We start from the raw sequence: 23,891 nt of genomic DNA, 5'->3' as shown, positions 1-23,891 counted from the left end.
AGCAAAATAAGGCTCACCTTTTCTTCTCTAATTTGGGATACATGTGACATATTTATGTCTAAGTATGAAAGACTTATGTAATAACAAAATTTAACTAATAGAAACCAAAACCAGAAATTCCTGTGGATTTTTATTCTAGAACTGCCACTTCTGAGACTGAAAAAGCAATAGAAATAAAATAAACAGAGAAGAAAGTAAGATATATAAGCATCCGAGACTTTTTTTTCTAGTTGAATATATTTGTAACCTCCTAGTTTTGTTCTCAGATAAAACTTATGAAAATATTCTGTAGTTATGCAAGTTAAATACAGTTAAAAGTTAATCTAAGTTTTGAAGGCCCAGGTAGCCATGCAGAACAAACTATAGACACATACGTAAAATAATGCTTTAAGTTTGCCTTATAATATGATCTTAAAGTTTTGGTAGCATCGTGGAATTCCATACAGCTAACAATTCAATTTTAAAGGATTCAGCTTTCCAACAGGCCCATCCTTTTATACAATAGTTATTTCTATAACAAGCATTATTCATATCCTAACATCAAAGATACATATATTCTTCTGTAATAATTTTCTTCAAATCCCATAGGGCCTTCTTACTAACTTAAAATAAAGAACTTACAGTCAAGGAATTTTCACCATCATCATGTCTCATATGATTATGATGAGCTCTTCCTCTACCATCAGAGATGCTGAGCAAGTCTCTTCCAAAGGGTTCAGAAAAACTTCTCATCATCTGTCGCATACTTTCTCGGTGTGCAATAAAAGAATCACTGTTGAAAATACATATCATCCAAGAGTAAGTTTTGGAATTTAAGTCATAAGTAGGCAGCTAAATACTACAAAGAATTATTTTGTGCTGATAGTCTTGTTAAAGAGACAAAAGAATTTAGGCAAATGGAATTATCTCCCAAAGATCCATTATTCATGAATACAAAAACTATTCCATTTCCTATCTACTATAATTAATCTATATATAATAAAAATACATCTTTATTTAACTCTTATTGTATGAAAATGGCAAATACAAAGTAACACATCTCAGGTAGCTTAGGCCAGCACTAAGGGAAATGGCCAAAAAAAGGAATGAAAAATATTAGTACCAGGTAGAGGTCATCTTAGGCAGCCAAAAATATAAATTCTAGTAAGAACCAATAAAGAATGCTGGCTTATTTATTTTTTAACTCTTTATTTATGAAATATGAGCACTGAGAAATATAGCTAGGTTATGAATACTGTAAATATACATTATTCTAATAGTCAAAAATAAAGCTACAGATCACCTTTATGAGGCTTTTGTTTCTAAGAACTCTTAGTATCAGAAATCACCACACAGAAAAAATATCTCCTGTGTCTTAAGATAGCTGTTCTCAAACTTTTTTTGAAATTACCGAGTAACCAATGAGCAGGTTAGAAATGCATATTTCTGTCCCCCAACAATATCTCAATCTAATTTACTAGTTCCGGGTGTGGTTTGTGGAAACGCATCCCTGGTGATCTTACTTCAAGTAGTCCCTTCACCAACCTTTGAGGAATAGTATTCCTTCTGTATATGTAGTACGTGCATTAATTAGAACTCAAGCCTTTTTCCTGAACCTAAATTTCCACTGCAATAAAATGTGAATAATATTGCACATCCCTGTTGTTGAGATTAAAGCATGTAATCTGAAGGCACAAAGCACAGTATCTGGCCCACAGAGTGTGTTGAAACTTAATTTCCCTTAAATTCCCCTAATTTCCCTTCCTTTAAGAGAAACTTTTCTTCTTAATTCATTTATGAATGCCACTCCCTATTATTCTATTATTAATATTAAATACCTTTCATTGAAAAAAGATTTGTGTTTTATTTAAAAATACATATAATAATAATCATGTTTGGTATTTGTATAAATACCAGTGTTCATAACCTGATGTTATCCCATTCACAAGTCGCATTCAAGAATGTAAAATTTTGGGGCACCTGGGTGGCTCAGTGGGTTAAAGCCTCTTTCTTAGGCTCAGGTCATGATCCCAGGGTCCTGGGATCGAGCCCCCACATCGGGCTCTCTGCTCAGCGGGGAGCCTGCTTCCTCCTCTCTCTCTCTCTGCCTGCCTCTCTGCCTACTTGTGATCTCTGTCAAATAAATAAATAAAATCTTAAAAAAAAGAATGTAAAATTTTTATTGCCTTATTACAGTGATTTCTTAGCTTCATTTCAGTTGGAAAGTCACTCACCCACAGTCAATTCCTTATTGCTCAGTCTAGAACTTAAGGTACATCACTGTTGGCGCGCACTTTACCAACCAATCTTATTCTTCCCATAATCTTTTGGAGTCCCCTAACAGTTCATCCCCCTTTTAGACTTCTCCACCTTAGTTTCATCCCCCTTATGTCACCCTTTCAACTTCTAATTCTAAACTCCCATCTTCTAATGTCATCATGGGGAAGCACAAAAATTCTGTCTTCCTTCAGTAGTCCCAGGCAAAAAAATCTTCTCCTCTGAATTCTTCAGTATTTGTATACATAAATGTACTGGTCCATTTATCATTAGTTCTTTCAGTTTTCTTGCTAGGTACATTGTATGTATATGATTATATCACAATGTAATCATAAAACTGTTTCTAGTTTTTTTGCTATTGTGAAAAGGCTCCTATGAACATTCATCTACTGTTCTTTGTGTATATAGTTTCATTTCTCTTGTGTAAAATAAGGAGGAGTGGGATTGTGATTAACTTCATAAAAAATGTGAACTGAGAGTTCTAGTTGTGTTACATTCTTACTGATAGTTGGTGTTGTCAGTCTTTTAATTTTAGCCATTTGAGTGGTGGTGTAATAGTAGCTTGTATTTTGTATGTCCTTTAGAAATCTTCTATGATAAACCATGTGTTAAAATTTTTTCCCTATTTAAAAAAAATGAGGGGTAAGTACGATTTTTAAAATGAAGGGATGAAGTTTAAAGTAGACAATCTGAGGGAAACATGATTTAAAAAAGTAAATTGTGTTATTTTAATGTACCTTCTGAATTTACTCTGTGAAAGTTAAAAGGCTTCCCTTTTTATTTCCTATCTTTTAATATGAGAAACTTATTTGTGGTTTTCTCATAAAATGTTTGCTATTGGGGCGCCTGCGTGGCTCAGTGGGTTAAAGCCTCTGCCTTAGGCTCAGATCATGATCCCAGGGTCCTGGGATTGAGCCCCCGCATTGGGCTCTCTGTTCAGCGGGGAGTCTGCTTCCCCCTCTCTCTCTCTGCCTGCCTCTCTGCCTACTTGTGATCTCTGTCTGTCAAATAAATAGAGCCTTTAAAAAAATTGTTTGATATTATTAAACTTAATTTCAGTCAGGAACATTATAAACTTGATTATCAAGTCTCTGGTAAACTAATGAACTCACTAATTTATATGTGTGGTAGGCAGCTTCTAAGATGGCCCCCAATGATCCCCTTCCCTTAAGTATGGGCTGGATTTACTGACTTGTCTCCAACAGAATGTGGCTTCTGCTTGGGCATTGTCTTAGCAAGATGACTCACTGTGGGACAAGCAGCTGCTTTGCTATGAGGCAGCCCTGTGAGGGCTACATAGGTGAGCTTAGATGCAGATTTTTGAGACCAGCCAACAACCATGTGAAAGAACTTGGAAGTAAATTCTCCATCAGTCAAGCCATGAGATGACCGCAGCCTTGACTCAGAACTTGATGCAGCCTCCTAAGAAGCCCTGAGTCACAACCACCCAGGAAAGCTGCTCCTGGATTTCTAACCAACAGAAATTATATAATAAATGTTTCTTGTTTTAAGCTACTAAATTACAGCAGCAATATATTACTAATACATATTACATCCCAAGGAACAGTACATCATACATCTAAAACTGTCTCCATTCTAAGTCTTCAATTATGCTGGTTTTTATCTAAAGACTGGGAGGGAAATGGATGTAAATCTATAAAAATAAGTAGTTTGTCTGTAGGTCCTTTTCTGCATTTTGAGAAAATATTTTTTTAAATTTTCACCAAATTTTGAGACTATGTTTGGGATGGTACAAATTAAAATATGAGCTTCTATAAACCTCAGGAGGATGGGGTTTCTCAGACAGGTAGTCTTATTCTAGAGCGTTGAAACTGAGGCACAAGAAGCCCATGAAACTGTTGATTAGAAGATGTCTCATGACATCTTTAGCCAGAGAAAACCAACTGGTTGAAATGAGTACCTCTTTTCTAATCAAGTCACTAAGGAAGAGGTTCAGAACTAGGTATTGATTGCAATGCAGCTGCTACTCTATATAGCATGTAGCATGTACCCAGGTGAGTAGAGAGCGTTGGGTAAATAACTCTCCCCAAAAATGATGGAGAGAACATGTGATATATAGAATGGTTCAAATTCAATAAACATTTATCATGTATACTGTGTGTCAAGCACAGAAGTTGATTACTGGTCTAGAGGAACTTACAGTCTGACAGAGAAATGAGACATGTTTTAAAATTAAAAGTATAAAACTTGGATATTAGTTTAGCTAATGTAAGAAATTGCCATAAATTTAGTGATTAAAACAACAAATTTACACTTTTACAGTTCAGGAGGTCAGAAGCCCAGAATGGATATCCCTGGGCTACAATCAAGGCATTGGCAGGGCTGGGTTCATTCTAGAGGCTGTGGGGGAAAGTCTGTTTCTTCCTCGCCTTTTTTCAAGCTTCTAGACATGGCCCATATTCCTTGGCTTGTGATCCTTTTTTCCCCCATTTTCTTTCTTTTTTTTTTTTTAAAGATTTTATTTATTCATTTGACAGAGAGAGATCACAAGTAGGCAGAGAGGCAGGCAGAGAGAGAGGAAGAAGCAGGCTTCTGAGCAGAGAGCCCGATGCGGGGCTCGATCCCAGGACCCTGAGATCATGACCTGAGCCGAAGGCAGCGGCTTAACCCGCTGAGCCACCCAGGCGCCCCATTTTCCCCCCATTTTCAAAGCCAGCAGCACAGCATCTTCAAGTCTCTCTGACTCTTCCACATTTAAAGGACCCTTGTGATTAAATTGAGCCTACCTGGGTAATCCAGGTTAATCTCTTATTTTAAGGCCATTAAAATTTTTAGTTTCATCTGTAACCTTAATTCCTCCTTGTCATGTAAAATAATATATTCACAAATTCTGGTGATTAGGACATGGACATCTTTGGGAGAAGGGGAATTATTCCACCTACTACTGATATATTCCTAAAATCACATTATTTAAAGCAATTTCCAAGTATTTCTCCCAGTCTCTATAAAAGTCTTAGAAGACTGAAGTGCTATAAAAAAAAATGCCTGTGATTAACCTGGTGCTAGGAAACTGAATGGGATTTCTATGATAATTAAGTGTTCCGGCATATTAAGGTAGACTAGGCAAAGTTATCATGTTCAGTGGGTTAGCTGTATTAAATGCATTTTCAAATCACACTGTTTTCAGTTTACAATGGGTTTATCAGGATGTTAACTCCATCTTAAATTGAGGGAGATCTGTACTTCTTCTGGGCTTTATCCTTCATCTGTTCTTGTTTTCCCTGGCCTCTGTGGGGCTATTCCTTTCAACCTGAACATGCTTAAAAATCACTGGAGGTACTTATTAAAATACAGATTCCTGAAACATACAACCAAGGATTTTTGATCCATTATATCTGGGGCATGGCCAATAATCTGCATTTAAGCAAGCATTTCTATCAACCCTAGTGAAGACATTCCAAGAACCTCACATGAATAAACACAAATCTAACCTCTTCAACCATTTAATCAGGGACCTCTGTTCAATTTCAGCTTGTTTTGATACAAACTATCTCCATTTGGGGCGCCTGGGGGTTCAGTGGGTTAAAGCCTCTGCCTTAGGCTCAGGTCATGATCCCAGGGTCCTCGGATAGAGCCCCGCATGCGGCTCTCTGCTTCGCAGGGAGTCTGCTTCCCCGCTCTTTCTCTCTGCCTGCCTTTCTGCCTACTTGTGATCTCTATCAAATTAAAAAAAGAAATCTAAAAAACAAAACAAAACAAAACAAAACTATCTCCATTTATTTAACAATATTTACTGGATACCTATGTAAAAGCACTGTGCCAGGAAGTGGAAATAGAGAACTGATCTTACAATAGAAGTTGTAATACTTTCTAAAATACTCAGAGTATAAATTACAAATAATAACAAAGTAATTTTGGGACATTTGCCTATTACTATTGTAGTAAGTCTTTAACCTAACATTTCCCACACTGTCTTCTTCCTTAGCCAGCTCTTCCTCTTTATGGCACAGCCATTATTCTCCAAGTCATCCAAATTCAAAACTTCAGAATGGGCTGGATGTTAGTTGGGTTTTTATCCGTCCTGCTAGCTTCAAGAGAGGAAACAGGTGAACTCTGGTTCCATGGAAAGAATAAAGGAGATGGCAAGTGCTCTAGTTCACAATCTCCCTCTAACAAGAAAAGTTGGGGTTGGTTTACTTCTGAATTATCATTATTTCTTATATCTTACTATTTCTTTTCTGGTTTCTAACACCTAGTAATTTTGAGCACAGTAAATTTTTAGTAGTCATGTCTAAGTTTTTTTTTTTCACACCCAAAGTGAAACAATGGCTTATTTGGGCATAGACATCTAGATCATTTCTCCTCACTATTTTGAGAATCTATATTGTTTCATTATCTTCCTTACTTAGTGTTAAGAGTGATGACCATGTGGTTCTTATTCTTTCTAAAAAATCTACACTCTCAGAGCCCCTGGGTGGCTAGTTGGTTGAGTGTCTGCCTTCAGCTCAGGTCACAATCACAGGGTCCTGGGATAGAGTCCTGCGTCCGGCTCCCTGCTGAATGGGGAGTCCTCCTCTCCCCCTGCTCATGCTCTCTCACTTACTCTCTCTCCAATAAACAAAAGCTTTTAAAAAAAAATGTTCACTCTCTGAAAGATCTATGATTCTTTTCTGTACATATTTTTTAATGTATCAAAATTACATTATTATGCATCTGGGTATAGAATGTTAAAAATTCCTGACAACCCTCAAATTTCCCTTTTCAATCTGTGTTCTAAGGATTTAGGTCTTTGTTTAGTTTTAGAAATTGTTCTTAAAAAAAAATAAAAATAAAAATAAAAAAATAAAAAAGAAATTGTTCTTAAAATATTTCTTTGCATATTTACTATTCTATCTCTTCCTTCTTTGTAGAACTTTGAACCCTCTGTGATTTTGTACTACATATTGGAAGAAATTCTTTGGTTCAGTTTCCCAGGTTGCTAATTTAGTCTTTGATTGTGAAAATCCTACTTAACTAATTTTTTTTTTTCATTTTAAAATCAAAATTTTAATTTCTGGTATCTCTGGTTAGTTTTTTCAAAATGAATGCACTGTCTTCTGACACCTCTATAAAGCTTTTCACATTCAACCCATTTCAATCTCCTTTCTTTTTTTTTTTTTTTTTATTTATTTATTTGACAGAGAGAGATCACAAGCAGGCAGAGAGGCAGGCAGAGAGAGAGGAAGGGAAGCAGGCTCCCAGGACCCTGAGATCACGACCCGAGCCGAAGGCAGCGGCTTAACCCACTGAGCCACCCAGGTGCCCCTCAATCTCCTTTCAATGTGCCTTTCTATACTGCATAAAAAGAAAGGTTAAGATTTAATTTCCTAGACTCTACTGCAGCAAAGTTTCTGGGTTTAAGTTCTGCCAATTATGGGCCATTATTTGAGAACTAGAAAGCAGAAGTGTGGCAGGGTCTGTATGTACTATTACTTCTCTTATTTGGTAAACATGATCACAGAGTAACACAGTCTTTTTGTTGCAGTGTTACCAGAACTGCGAGTGTGATCACTACAGCTTATTAGGGGCCAGGGAAGGGAAATCCATTTTGGTGGTATAGGTTCCATGGTGTAGTGGTTAGCACATCTGCCTTACACATTTTGGTGGTATGGGTCCTCACAGGTACACCAGGACTTTAGAGCCAGCAGCAGTAGCAGCAGCTTCCCAATTCAACAATTCCTAGTGTAGGAAGTGGCCTATGCTCCCCTACCCCCTGGTCTGGACCTCTGATGTGGCTTTAGGAGTCATTCTTCAAAGTTCAATTTAGAGTTTGTTTCTTTTTTTTTTTTTTTTTTTTTTAAAGATTTTATCTATTTATCAGACAGATCACAAGTAGGCAGAGAGGCAGGCAGAGAGAAAGGAAGGGAAGCAGGCTCCCCGCTGAGCAGAGAGCCCGACACGGGCTCGATCCCAGGACCCTGGGATCATGACCTGAGCCGAAGGCAGCGGCTTTAACCCACTGAGCCACCCAGGCGCCCCTAGAGTTTGTTTCTTAAGCCATCACAATCATTCTCTAACCTGTTTAATGCCCTGTAATAAATTCTTTTCTGCCTAAAGTCAGTAAATTTTGTTTTCTGTAACTGAACCAATCTAAGTAGGAAAGGACATACTTTTGAAGCTTTAATCCCAGTCCAGTATTTCTAAGTAGTATTGACTATTCAAACTATTTTATCATTTTTCTTTTAAGTACTCTTCACTATCTTCTTTTCTACCCCACAAAAAGAAGGCATAGGTTACCATTATTGAGAGTCAAAGGGGAAATTTTTTAAAAGTTAAGTTGAAAATAGTCTTGCTATCTGTGTTAGGCCTCTTTATAAGTAAAGACTATTGATAATAAAATAACATGTAGAAAATATTGTTTTCTGCTAGATTAAAAGCTTCTTAAGGAAAGGAACATATCTCTCTTGCTCACTCCACTAACCAAAATTAGCCTGAAGATTTTTCTTTACTGATTGATAGAACAATAACTAAAAAAGGATAGGAAAAGAGCCATTAAAAGCTCTTCAGTACTTTTAAAAGAATTTAAATGGAATATTATGTCACCTTTAAAAGAGCAAGGCAGATGTTTATGTGCTAACATGGAAGGATTAACAAGATATATAGTATACCTCCATCTGTATAAAAAAATCCAGATATATATGCTTATAAATGTATAGAACATATCCCTAGGAAGCTGCACAGCAAACTGGTCACTGTGGTTGCATTCAAGAGGGTAACTAGATGGTTGAGGGCCAAAGGTGAAAGGTGAGAGGGAGTCTTTTTGTTTTTTTGGGTTTTTTTTTGGTCTAAATAAGCTATTTTATTGAAGTATAGTACATACAGAGAAGTGCACAGATCATAACTGTATAACTGACTGAGCTTTTTTCCCATCTTAAGCATTTTTATTTTTTTTTTTATTTTTTATTTTTTTATTTTTATTTTTTTTAACGATTTTATTTATTTATTTGACAGAGAGAGAGATCACAAGTAGACGGAGAGGAAGGCAGAGAGAGAGAGAGAGAGGGAAGCGGCTTCTTGCTGAGCAGAGAGCCCGATGTGGGACTCGATCCCAGGACCCCGAGATCATGACCTGAGCCAAAGGCAGCAGCTTAACCCACTGAGCCACCCAGGCGCCCCCTTAAGCATTTTTAAATGCAGTTTAGTATTAAGCATACTCACATTGTCATGAGAAGTGAGTCTTTTAACCATGTACTCTTCTGTACCTTTTGTTTTGCCTAAGCATGTATTACATATCCCCAAAATACACTTTGAAAATGTAAAGCACCTTAATACCTTACGGTATTACCAAATGTTGGATGTTACTGAATTTTAAGATTAAAAAAAAAATTTAAAGTCTCCTAGGGCACATGTAACTATGGAAAATTGATATGGGAAAAGAGTTCTGCAATTCCAAATCTATGCACATGTTCATTCCAGACTGTATAAATGTGGTTTTCTTTCTTAATAGTAATAAAGCTTATCTCTCAGCAAAACCCATTAAAATGCTGTAAAATAAAGTATGCCAATTTATCTTATCCTGTGAAAACCCTAAAAATATATTAGCTTGTCAAAGTCTATGGTGAGAAGCTTCTAAATGTTATGTTTTAATAAAGTAATTTCCCAGCTGTTATTACTTAGGCATTAGTTTTAAAAAGTATGCTAGGGCAGAAACTGCACTTCAAAAACATTGTGTAGTTCTGAGGCCTTATTGCCTTAATTAACTTGGGACATAATTCCTGAAAATTGAATGCAGAAATTTGTTATATTGTTTTGAATGATTGAGACTACCATATATGGTGCAAAGTATTTTTTTAAACTACTATGGTTAAATTAGATCACTACTTTGTAGTTCAGAAACACAGTATCTCAGTAGTAAAGTTTTGCTAAAAATAAAGAATAAGGTGTCAATAGTTCCATCAATCACAATTTAATCTTCTCAGAAAGCAGTGCCATTGACCAGGTACATTTGATGATATTACAAAGTATTAAGAAATAAAAAGATGAGTAGTCTCTAAATAAATCTAATACAGAGGCTGTGTATGAGAGTGTTTCTAAACTGTTTTATTCCATAGATCTGTTTATTCTTATCCAATATCAATTCTTTTAACAGAAACTGTTGAATAGAAAATAGAGTTAATAATGACTTAAATAAAAATAGCAGGTTACCTACAATACCTGACCAATGGGATCATTTCCAATGCATACACATTAGGATCACGGCTGGTCTGGATGATTGATAACAACTTTACAAATCATTTGTTGACAAATCCATACTCTAAAAAATGTAACATGTCAGTACTCTCTTAGTTCTCCATTTCCTCTCCTGCCATGACTCTCTTGTCCTCTACATACTGATCTGTTTAGGAACAACTACTGTACTGCCTCTTTCCTGCTCACTGACAAATTTTTTGTAAAGTCATAAAAGGAAAGTACTCTCTCAGTGTGCAGAGGTTGAAGATACTCCTATTGCAATTGAATACAAAATTTCTACAGAAATTAAATGATTCTTAATCAAATTAGTAACTGAGTCTCTCAGAATGAAGAGTCGCTTTAGATAAATGCTGGGTATTAACTGGAAAAATTGTAATTGTACTAGTCCAACTCAGGAAATATAAAATGAAGACACCAGACATTAGATTTAGAAATTTTCATACTCCTATCTTCTCAACTGAAACAAACTCTAACATACTAAGAAACAATACAAGTAAAGATATTATACTTATGGTGCAGAAAATATCATAAACAGGTCATTTTTCCATGAATGCTTGTGGGATTTTTAGTCTGGGATTTTGTCTTATTGGTAAGAGTGACAGGCACAGAAAATTTGACAGACTCCTATCACTACTCTAACAGAACTGTAGGCAACTACCATTATAGGGAAGTTGTACATTTTTAAAATTAATGGATCAATTGCACACAAGGAGCCCACTTAGGTCTGAACACACTGGAGAGCAGAAAGGGAGTTGGCTTTATTGCTTCTGAAATTAAGAACTGAAGATCAAGTAGTTTCTAATTAAGAAATCAGAATGTGGTGTCTGGATCTCCTTCTTATACTTAAAGAACAGAATTTCAAGTAGTTTCTAAGACCCATAAAGAGTTGTCTAAGAAACAATTTTTTGATTCTTACCTCAAAAGCTAGATTATTTCAAAGTATTTCATATCTTAGTGATACTTAATGCCAAACGATGCCAAGCAATTATAATTATGTTTTATTCCGTGTGATATGGTACTGTGGTTATATAAGGAAACCATATTTTTCAGAAATGTATTTGGAAATACATAGAGGTTAGATGATAAGAAATCTGGAATTTGCTTTAAAAACCATTTGCTATATCAGCGGATATAGAGATGGATAAACAAGTATAAATTTTGAAATCCTGGTGACAGATACCCAATTGTTATACTTTTATAGTGTATGTTTGAAATGTTTTATTAAAATTTTTTTAAACAAAAAGAAATAGAACTATGTGGAGTTAGAGGATTTCACACCACCTGATGTTTTAAAGTGGATAGTTCAAAAGACAGTCCTTTTGCTTAGAGCTCCACTCTTCACTGGACATTTACAGCTTAGAATATGGGTACTGGTGTAGAGATTAAAATGTTTGTTCTTATTAATATGCATCACTTAAGAAAACCAGTCAATTTTCCCTTTAGATATATGGATGAAATTCAACTGCAAAGAAGAAAAATACTTCAGAGAACACTAGATTTTGTTCTGTGAATAAGTGAGTATTCAGCAGCTATTATTTTCCTATAGGAATATAGAATTTAGTGAGATTTATTTTTCTAATTGCATTATAACTGGGCTACAAATTCAACAACTACATGGGCTCATTTAATATGTTGCCCAGGTTCCTCTTCATTTAAATGGAAGTAGGTATATTTATATGTAGAACAACTGTTAAAAAATGTGTTTTTTGAGTGACATGAACAAAAGGCTGCTTGTTGGAAAAAGCATTAAGACAAATTGTGCTCCCAGTCTGGCTTTTTGCACCTGTCTAACCATTCAGGAAGAATCTGGCTGGGCCCTGAAGTGAGTTTCAATTCTGGTCTACCCAGAACAGCAGCTGCTCAGAGATAAGACTTTAAAATTTCTCTTGTTCAAGCTTGAATTCTTTTTTTTTTTTTAATTTTTTAAAAAATATTTTTATTTATTTATTTATTTGACAGACAGAGATCACAAGTAGGCAGAGAAGCAGGCAGAGAGAGAGGAGGAAGCAGGTTCCCTGCTGAGCAGAGAGCCCGATGCGGGGCTCGATCCCAGGACCCTGGGACCATGACCTGAGCCGAAGGCAGAGGCCTCAACCCACTGAGCCACCCAGGTGCCCCTTGAATTCTTTTTTACCAAAGCAAAAAATCTCTTGTCGTAACAAGGAACTATTCTATTATTTTAAAAATTAGCCTAATGCAGAGTTTTTCTCAGGCAAGAAGTTAGTCATTTTATATTTTTCTACCTATTCATATTATTCTCTTAAAAATTAATGTTTCATTCTAGGAAAGTAAATTGGAAATATGACGAGGCTTTATAAACTTCATACTTTATAAACTGGTCATTTCATATACATAAGCTATTCTAAAGTAATAATTTGAAATGTGGTTAAAGATTTATATGAAAAAATATTCTCCATACATCCATAGGATGCATACTTTGCAGACACTAAATTCACACTTTAGAGAATAAAGACTAGGAAAATGATTGCGGGCATATGTAGAGGAAAAACAGTGTATTGTGATCATAAAGCTTGTTCTAATTTTGGAAAAATATTTTCATATATGGAAAATGGAAACAAAATACACCAAATGATAAAATCTTGGTTGCATGATTCCTTACCAAACTTTCTATAGTTTTCAGATTTTCTGTAAAGATGCTTTTTCATTCAAATCAGAAAAAATTTACATATGCTATTATGATAGCCATACCTCTTTTAGGATTGCTGACACAAACCACAACCATATGGAATGATATTTTGCACAAAATGTACCTTTTCTATTTCTAAATAATATTCCATATTATTTACCTATCACAAGCTATGAGAAATAAAGTTTGCCCCCCAACTACCAAAAAAAAAAAAAAGAACTCTTAGATTGGGAATAATTTCGACATAAAAGGTGTTTTTTTTTTTAAGGGATAGTATGTTTTATTTCCAAATAAGGTCCTGTTTTAAGACTCTCAAATATATAAATATATTGATCAATTTCAATTTTTATTTAGCCAGTACAATAATATAGTAAAAAGCAATTTATTCTTTATACATAAGGGTCTCAGAAAATTGACATGGCAGTCCCAGTCATCAAGAGAAATTCCTTCCTTCCACTATACATTGTGGTGGCAAAAAGCTTATCAGCAGATTGTTATGGTTCTTCTGATCATAAACAAATGTTCCTTGTTCCAATGAGGTATAAAGGTCTATAAAGAAAATATATTAGGTGATCCAAGTTTTGACACTATTTGACACTAGAAATAACGCATATTACATTCTTAACAGAATCTTGAGGGCATGGGGCATGACTTCTACAAATCAATAATAGAGTCCACAGCATTAGGCATATAATAGAAACCTAAGAAATATTTGAAGAATGAATTACATTTCCATAGGCCATTCTTCATTTCCCTGCTGTTTAGAAGCACAGTTTAAAATGGTGGTATGCTGAGCTGCAGCAACTTCTTCTGAGAAACATTCCCAAAGGCAAGGGAAGCAAGGGCAAAAATGAACTATTGGGACTTCATCAAGATCAAAAGCTTTTGCACAGCAAAGGAAACAGTCAATAAAACCAAAAGACTATTGACAGAATTGGAGAAGATAATCGCAAATGACATATCAGATAAAGGGCTAGTATCCAAAATCTACAAAGAACTTATCACCCTCAACTCCCAAAGAACTAATAATCCAATCAAGAAATGGGCAGAGGACATGAACAGACATTTCTGCAAAGACTTCCAGATGGCCAGCACACACATGAAAAAGTGCTCAACATCCCTCAGCATCAGGTTAATAGAAATTAAAACCACAATAAGATACCACCTCACACCAGTCAGAATGGCTAAAATTAACAGTCAGGAAACGACAGATGTTGGTGAGGATGTGGAGAAAGGGGAACCCTCCTACACTGTTTGGTGGGAAGGCAAGCTGGTGCAGCCACTCTGGAAAGTTCCTCAAAAAAGTTGAAAATAGAGCTACCCTTCCACCCAGCAATTGCACTACTGGGTATTTACCCTAAAGATACAAATGTAGTGATCCGAAGGGGCACGTGCACCCGAAAGTTTATAGCAGCAATGTCCACAATAGCCAAACTATGGAAAGAACCTAGATGTCCATCAATAAATGAATGGATAAAGAAGAGGTGATATATATATATATACAATGGAATAATATGCAGTCATCAAAAGAAACGAAATCTTGCCATATGCAATGATGTGGATGGAACTAGAGGGTATTTTGCTTAGCGAAATAAGTCAATCAGAGAAAGACATTTTTTAATCATATGATCTCTCTGATATGAAGAATTTGAGAGGCAGGGTGGGGGGTCATGGTGGGTAGGGAAAGAAAAAATGAAACAAGATGGGGTCGGGAAGGAGACAAACCCTGAGACAAACATAAACCCATGTTAATCTCATGAAACAAACTGAGGATTGCTGGGGGGATTGGGGGGGTAGGGATAGGGTTATGGACATTGAGGAGGGTATGCGCTGTGGTGAGTGCTATGAAATGTGTTAGCCTGATGATTCATAGACGTGTACCCCTGGGGCAAATAATACATTATATGTTAATAAAAATAAAATAAAATAAAACAAAATAAAATGGTGGTATGGCAGAAGCCTTTTATATTAAAAGGACTGTAGGAATGACTATGGCCCCCTCTCATCCTTTAAGTACTTTTATACAGATATTTACAATGTTCAGTGATAGAACTAAGCATTATATGATTAGATGCTACCAAATGGCATTTCTTGATCCAGCAACTATGTCATACTCTTGTTGTGCTCCTTGGCTCCTAATTCAATGGTTTATACCTACTGAACCACAGAAAGCCCAAAGTCAACCTTAGAAATTCTTTCAGTTCAAGATCATAGTGCTTCATTCTATCAACTATGATCTTGAAATCTGCAAAGTTCAGTTATAAGAAATATCTATATTAACATATTTCTGAGAACAAATTTTTAGGTGTCAAAATCACAGAAGCTGTTAGGTGTCTTAACATAAAATGGGATCCTGAAAATTAAAACCTTAAATGTTAGTGGAGTACTCTCAAGCCTTTATTAAATGATTAAAATTAGAGGTTTATGAGGCAGAATACTAATTAGCACCAAACTATGTCATCTTGATGAAGACCCTACCTCAGACTTTTAAGTCTGGAAACAAGTAGGTGCGTAACCCTGAACATTCATTGTTCACGAAAGCTTATTTAGAAAGTTGACTTTATTTCCTGTTTATGAACAATATTCTAAATCAAGAAAATAGCAGTCAAGGCCTATCTTGGAATATATTCACTTTCAACTCAGTGTGTAAGTCAAAGCCAGTGTCCTTCAACTACTTCCAAAGGGCAAAATAATTTTTTTAATTTAAAAAGATTATAGATATATAAGTTTCAGCTCCTGCTAAGACCAAGGACATGGAAAAAGTAACACCCTGTGAATAATATACATAGGGGTTCTTTGACCAAAGACTGGTCATCATCATACATAGGATACCCTTAAGGAAATGCTAATGATTTATAATTAAAAATAAGGCTGATGGATTTGCCAACCTGCTTCCAAGCCTTTAATATCTAATATCTAATATGTGGTAACATAGCTATCCTTTGTAGACTTGCATGATCAGCCTCTCATTTCTGCAGCTCAGAAGATTTTAAAGTTCATGTTTCTGCACAAAGTAGAAATTTTCAGACTGTACCAGATATAGGTAAATTTTTATATTAAATAATCAATGTTTCTTAGGATATAGGATGGATGCCAAAATCATGTGGACCTCAAATTGATTTTCCTGTCCATACGTATGCATTTCTATTTCTTCTCAAGCAAATATAAATGGGAAGGGAAAGCAGTATTCTTGAGAGTAAATTGCATGCCAGAAGTGCCAGCTTTTAGCTTTCGTGTTTTTGACGAAATTACAAGTGTTATTTACTTAAGAAGGTATATATGAGAGTATATTGTACGGCAACTTTCACTGAATTTCAGCTCTGCAACATCAGGTACAAAAAAAAGTTCCAAATACATAAAACACTAAACTTCAACATATCACTTTTTTTTTTCAACATATCACTTTTATAGTTTCCTTTTAATTTTCTTTTTTTTTTTTTTTAAGATTTTTTTTTTTTTTTTTTTTTTTTTTTTATTTGACAGAGAGAGATCACAAGTAGACGGAGAGAAGGCAGAGAGAGAGAGAGAGAGGGAAGCAGGCTTCTTGCCGAGCAGAGAGCCCGATGTGGGACTCGATCCCAGGACCCTGAGATCATGACCTGAGCCGAAGGCAGCGGCTTAACCCACTGAGCCACCCAGGCGCGCCTCCTTTTAATTTTCTGATGAAACATTTAAGGTACAACATTAGGGTAAACATTGAAAATGCACTTTTGAATTCAAGACTACAGATATTATAAATTTTTTTTACTCCAATCTTTTAAACATGGACAATTTGATTACAGGATTTTACCAGCCTCATATCATTTAATAATTCTAATTTTATATCCAAAAAGTATTTGCCCACTTTTGGAATAATTAGTAATTAGTAGAGTGTGCTTATTATATTGACATCCTTGATATACTGAACTAATGGTTATTTAGACGACGGTAAGTGTTCAGATAGAAAGTGTCAACAACAACAATAGCATATGTTGAATGCAAATACTTGCAGCAATCAACTAATACCAGATTAACTACAATACAATACAAACTACAATACAAATACAATACAATACAATACAATTCCTTTACAAAGTGGTAAAGGACACCAGATTATCATTAAACAATATTTACTGAATACCTTCTACATGTCAGGTATTAAGTTAGCAGGAAAGGAACCCAATGACACATTATGTTAGCAAAAGGGCTAATTTTTATACAAAAGATGGTGGGCATGGAACCCTTCTGTGTTCTTTAAGGTGTCTATAACCTTTAGGAATTTCTTATGTTGGACTTATATAAGTAATGGATACTCATTTTGTTTGTGGTTAGAGTAAAAGGGGTGGGTATAATGACAGACTACTTGAAATAAATAGAAAACACCATTCTTTTTCTTCTTTTACCCAGCCCAATTGTTTTTTACGTTCTAAACAGTTATTTGTGGAGAAATGAAATTATAAGGATGAATCTTTTTATAAAGTTAATTACAAGAATTTTATCCTAAATTTTATGATATGGCTGTTTGCATTTGAAGGTGGTTATGGAAAGTGATGACTGAAAGACCCACTGACATGTAACCGACGGTCCTTTCCATCCTAAGCACAGGGAAGAGTGTTCTTGATGTATGCCTACTTATTGTGGTCTGTTACTATTTCTGACCCTGACTCTTGGGTTCATTGCCTTTGCTCAGACAGTTTACCCAAGAGTTTAAATTACACTTTGCTAGACGTTTTAAAAAAGGTACTAATTATACACTCACAGTTTAGTTAAGGCCATTGCTATTTTTGATATAATTGCGGACATAATGCAACTTAAAAGTTGTCATAATCTTCTTAAATACTACCCATTGCAGTGATGTCACAATACATAAGAATCATTTCAACAGCTCAACAAATCTATGGATATATTTAGTTAGTCCCTACTCTTCAGAGACTTTTAAAAGAGCAAATCATATTATAGCACAAATTTTAAACTTGTCAAGATGGCATTAATTGTAAATGTCCCAAAAGCTCCTAAGCAAGTTAACTAAAACAGCATTATACATTTTTCTGAATCCATACACCCCTTAATTGTAATTTATAACCTTTAGAATGTAATGTTAACCATTTTATTTTTCTATAGTAATCATTTCATCCTTTTTTACCAATTATTCTTCAATTGTTACTTTCATGTTATTGGTTTTAAAAATAGTACGAACACATAAGCCAACATAATATTTCCCCTTTAAAACAACAATACTATGGTAGAAAACTGGTGACATTTTAAACTAAAAAAAAAAAGCCTCCAAGTTACAAAGATGTAAAATTTAATCGATCAAAATAAATTAGGACACAGTCAAAATTCAAACTGCAAAACACTTGGCAAAAAAGTATCACAAAGGGCCGCCTGGGTGGCTCAGTGGTTAAGCCTCTGCCTTCAGCTCCGGTCATGATCCCAGGGTCCTGGGATGGAGCCTGCTTCCCCCTCTTTCTCTGCCTTCCTCTCTGCCTATTTGTGATCTCTCTCTCTCTGTCAAAAAAAGAAAGAAAAAAAAAAGTATCACAAAGCCTCCCGTCTTGGGAATCCGACTAGGATTGTGTTACCATTTTTTATCATAGCCAAAGGAAGAACTAAAACAAAACAAAACGAACAAACACAAACCCCCCCCAAACCCCACACACCCTCACCCAAGAAAACTAGCTTATAATGAAGCAATTAATTAAGTTCTGGATCCCTTTTTCCTAAGGCATCACGTTAATTCACTTGGAACTGTCCACAGGTTTGACATTTGTTTACCTGAAGTGTTAAATGCACCCACTGTCTGCGTCCCTGCCCTATTTGTACTTCTGACAGAGGAGTCCCTTTACAAACAGACTAACTTTGTAACAAAGCAAGCAAGAAACAAACAGTGCACCTGGCAACCTCCAACCACTACTCCGACCTGAGAGACAGCACAACTCTCCAATTTTGCTGTGCTCTCCGAACACGTATTTATGAAAACCCTGTTTTAAAATGTGTTCCTTTTTCAAACAACTGTCATCTTCTAAGACATTCTCTGCCTCTCATCTGGAATTGAAACAGGGTGTGGAAGGGGTCCCCTAAGCATAATTCTCACCAGAAGTTCCACCTAGAGAGAAGTTACCGTCACCTGCAAGCTCTGCGGCTGCGAAGGCGGGCCTCGGAACGCGGGAACCAACCCGAACACCCCAAGTCCCGCCAAGTTGAGACCAGCGGGCACTTAGGTTTGTGTGCGGGGGGGGGGGGGGGGGGGGCGCGGCCCGCACCTCTCTTCACCTCACGCTCCCAGACCCTTCTCTCCCCTCCCTCCCACATCCCCAAATCTTCCTCTCCCCCAATCCCCCCAAGCCTTCTCTCCTCTCCTTCCCACATCCCTAAGTTCTCGACTCCCTTCCCTCTCACGCCGTCGAGTCCATCTCTCCCCCAAGCCGCCTCCTGAAGTTACTCAAATTCCCTCTCGCCTTCCTCAGTTTTCTCGCACTTGCCCTTAAAATAGCTCCCTTCAAGATCCCTGAACTTCCGCGCGACCGCGGGCTCTCGACCCCAGACACTCACGAGAAGAAGGGATCATCCTCAAAGCTGCTGCTCAGCATCCCGAACATGCTGGCTCTGTCACGGGCGGCGGCGGACGCGGACAGATTGGAAGACGATGTAACTTGCCGCGACCGCGACCGGGACCGGAGCCAGTGTTCCCCCACGCAGTCAATGCTACTCACCAGGCTAAGAAGGCGGTGCCCGCCGGGAAAGGCGGCGCGTGACGCCGAGCTGTTTTCCCATTGGACACCGGTCTCTCGACGTCACTAATACGAGGCGGGGAAAACGCGCCGCTGCCATAGCAACTGCGATCAACACAGTGGAAGCGAGAGGTTTGGTTTCCTGCCAGCCAGGCAACCCTTCGTAAAGTCTTCTGAGGGACGAGATAGTTTGTTCCCAGGACTGCAGGAACACAAAAATTAGACCACCCTCTGCGTGACCTTGGGCAAAGCGCCCTCGGCCTCGAACCCCAACTCACTTTTCGGGAAAGTGGAAATGGGTCAAGATTTGGGCTAGATGGCTTCCAAAGGTCTAGTCACTTGCAGCATTTGTTATTCACGGGAAAGAGTCTTATATCCAAAACACTCCGTGGTAGTTGGTCCAAAGCTGTGCACAAATAGAATAAACATGCAACAAGTTTTTTGAGTACAGTTAATAATAATGTACTCAGTTGCTTACTTGAAGGAAAATGACCTTATAAAATTTCACAACCTTCTTTGCCTTATTGTGAGTCTAAAATTCAAGGAATATTTCCCAAAGGGGAATGCTTAGTTTTATGTAGACATGGTATTTAAAAGCAAGATGAGCAAGTTGCTCTCTTTTTGGTCCCTCTTTCCCGTCTCCCATTTCAAGGAAGAAGTCTCACTTTGATGCCAGTATGTCTTTAACACTTCTCCAGCAGTCCTTAACCTAACAGAGTAGGACTCATACAAAACGCCTGCACCATATCCAACTAAGATTCCACTACTATATAGTTTTATTTTAATTATATTTTTGCGTAAGCCTTCTGTTTATGGCAAGTGAAAATGGTTTTAAATTTAAAGCAGTGCTATACATTAATAACTAGTCTTTACAAATGTAAGTGAAAATATGAGCTAATTTAAGGATATAGCAAGGTGGGATTTGGACATGATACGGGAGAAGGATATATGACAGTGCTACTCATATTAATAAGTTTTGGAAAACACTCTCCTGAGGCCTACTGCTAGTCTAAAGGCAGGTGGAGGAGAAGAGAGAAGAGAGGACATTAAAAGAAAGAGGAGAATGATGAGTATAAGAAATAGAGAAGATTCACTTTGTATGTCTACTTTAATACGGTAGGCTCCCCAGCCTCTCTTGGAGGCTGTCCTCTGGAGACAGAGGGCCATCCAGGGCTCCACAGGGCCTCCTGGGATCAGACCAGAGAGGTGGCACTGTTCCAGCATGAATAAGCATGCAGGACCCGATTTGAGGTGACAGGAATACTCAGGGGTTATTTTGGGAGCTGGAAATTTAATCCTTTAGACCTCTTACCTCCCCACCTTTAGCCAAGTTTGCTGGCAGCCTCCTTTTCCTGAGACTGGTGGTGTGAGGTAAGGGCAGATTTTGCACTGTCCAAGTTCAGATAGCACAGCCTTTCCAGGGAATAGGCTATTTTCTTCTCCTCTGGCATCAGAATTTTATATATATATATATATATATATATATATATATATATATGTGTGTGTGTGTGTGTGTGTGTATGTATATATATCAGGGATTATATATATATATCAGGGATTTCTAAATTAGTTACAAGGCAAAAAAAATTGTTTTAGAAGACTTGTAATCATTTCCTCTTTAAAATAGTACAGTCCAAGATGTTAAGGAGGGTCATATTGTTTAAAAACTAAAAACAGGTGTGCCTGGGTGACACAATTGGTTAAGTGTCCAACTCTTAGTTTTGGCTCAGGTCATGATTTCAGTCAGGTTCCTGAGATCGAGCCCCACCTCTGGCTCCACGCTGGGCATGGAGCTTGCTTGTTTAAGATTCTCTCTCTCTCTCCTCCCTCTGTTCCTACCCCTCCCCACCCAAAATCCTTAAATGAAATGGGTAAATGTTTGGTGTAAATGATAGTATTAAAATAGTTTTGGATTAACATTGAATAAAGCACCTTGTAAGAAGAATTTTCACCTTTTCCCATGGGGATTTTTCTTAGACCTACAGTGCTAAAACCTGAAAGCTTTAGTCTGGGCACAGGTTAGTCGCAGAGTTACCTGGAATTCCCAAAGTAATTTGGGCCTAATAACAAATGCTTTTTTTTTTTTTTTAAAGGTAATGAAGAAAGGGGAGAGTTGAAGCTGAAGAGACAGCGTAGTTTCAAACTGATGGGAAATGAAAGAAGAGGTAGGAGAGGATGAATACCCCAAAAGGGAGCAATAGGAATGGAGATCAGGATTAAAGGGGATAAGGTCCTCAATTTGGCTATAAATAGAACCACAATAGCTAATATTTATTGAGTGTATGCCAGGCACTGTTGTAAGATCTTCATATGCATTGACTCATTGAATCCTCCTAGGATTTTGTGGAGGAGAGATGGTTTTTATCTTCATTTATAAGTGATGCAAACAAAACACAGAGAGGCTAAATAAATTGCCAAGGTTTGCACAGCTAGTTATTGAACAGGGTTGGAGGCCTGGAGTTTTCCACAGTGTGGCTGGTTGCATGGAATGTGGGTGATGGGCCACACTGAAAGAAGAAGATAAAAGCAGGTAATCATTTCTCAAAATCATGCTGACCAACTAAATAATGGGTCCAAACTAAAAAGCATAAAATTCTGTGGGAATATATTCAACCAGCAATTCAATTTTACAAATATTTATTGAGTGTCTACCTTGTGTCAGGCACTGATCTAGACATTAAGGTGTTGCTGAACAAAACGACAAAAAATCCCTGTCCTGGAATTTATAGTCTTGTGAGCACAGAATAAAAATAAGAGGCATAGAAAGTACTATGTTAAAAGGTGATAGGTGTTGGGGGAAAAAAAAACAAGCAGGGTAAGGGAGTCGGACTTGTGAATTATGAATGGGGAATCCTGTGTAGGCCACTTTGAGAAAGTAAATCTGAAGAGATTCGCTGGAAGAAAATCGACATCTGCCAGAAAAACATTCCAGGTTGATGCAAAGATCCTGAGGTAGCATGTGCCTGGTGTATATAATATAGTCTATTCATATGTCCTGAAATTTACCTTCAGAGGAATAAGATGAGCTAAGTGAAAATTATATATTGGGATAGTAGCTCCTATTTATACTTCCTATGCCCCAGGCATTGCATTAAGTGTTTTACATACATTTTTCTCATTTAAATTCTTATAGCAATCCTGTATGCTAAAATGTTTATCCCCATATTACATGCGAAAAAGCTGAGGCCCATCAAAATTTGGTGAATGTCCAGTCAGTTCAAATCCAGATTAACCCTCTCTCTCAAGATATCTTTATCAGTGGTAAAATTGTTTCATAAATACACTAATCTACAGTGTGTATGATAGGACTGGTGTCCCCATAGGTGTTACACATTTGCCCATGGCAGCCCCATTCCCCAGCCTGAATGCTTCCCACCAGACAGGAGTTGATGTGTACCAAGCTCCAGCCACTATCTTGTGAGTAAGAAATGTCAATTTATTTTCCTGCAACCAAACTTCATTTATATTCTGGGTTCCCATTCCATTGGTACTGACACCCCCACCCCCAGGGAGTAGGTGTCAAGCTGTGGTTGGTCGCTGACCATGCCACTTCCCCGAAGGGGTCTGTATTCCCCTCACTATGTGGAGTGAAAGCAGAACCCTGCAGGGAAGAATTATCTTACCCTAAATGCCCACAGTACCCCCTCCCTTTGAGAAATACACCCACATTTGTCTTCCAGTGACCTACAAATTCAGAGCAAGTTTGAGTTTACAGAGAGGCTTTTCCAATATTAACTTCTTTTTGGGTGCCTGTTACTGAGGCTAGGGCCTGGAGTTTTATTCACAACTGAACTATGAACAAGCAGCAGACTTTCTCAGTCATGTTTATTTTCCATCTCTTTGGACGTGCATATTCATGTCTGGCTGTTTATTTTTCACAAACTGTAATGGAGTTGTTTTATTTGGGAAAAAGTAGAGAATATATCACCTAGAATTTTGGTCACAATGATGTGCCTTTATGGAAAGATGCTTTAGGCAGCCTCCTGGGGCAGAAGTGGAGGCTCCAGGCCCTGGAGTGGTACTAACCTTCAGGTGGCTGACAGGGAGTTCCCAGGAGAAAAGCAAAGGAATATTCTGTTGTAGTTAGT

The 23,891-nt window shown here is 37.2% G+C and overlaps 1 protein-coding gene across 6 annotated transcripts in view; it reads right to left on the bottom strand.

Moving 5' to 3' along the window:
- MLF1 (myeloid leukemia factor 1) overlaps positions 1–19,802 on the bottom strand; it is a 35,452-nt gene extending 15,650 nt beyond the window's left edge. For all 6 annotated transcript variants that reach the window (XR_007127236.1, XM_047728868.1, XM_047728870.1 and 3 more), the window contains exons 1-2: positions 19,625–19,802; positions 622–772 (exon numbers count right to left, since the gene is read on the bottom strand). Coding sequence is in view for 5 of the 6 variants with exons in the window: in XM_047728868.1 (XP_047584824.1) it covers positions 622–772; positions 19,625–19,671 (198 nt within the window). In the remaining variant the exon portion in view is untranslated. The remainder of the gene's footprint in view (positions 1–621; positions 773–19,624) is intronic.
- Positions 19,803–23,891: the final 4,089 nt, after the last annotated feature.

Source organism: Lutra lutra, chromosome 1 (genome assembly GCF_902655055.1).
Source record: "Lutra lutra chromosome 1, mLutLut1.2, whole genome shotgun sequence".
Classification (NCBI taxonomy): Eukaryota; Metazoa; Chordata; class Mammalia; order Carnivora; family Mustelidae; genus Lutra; species Lutra lutra.
Note: the sequence above shows the minus strand (reverse complement) of the source record. Positions and strands in the feature narration are given on the sequence as shown.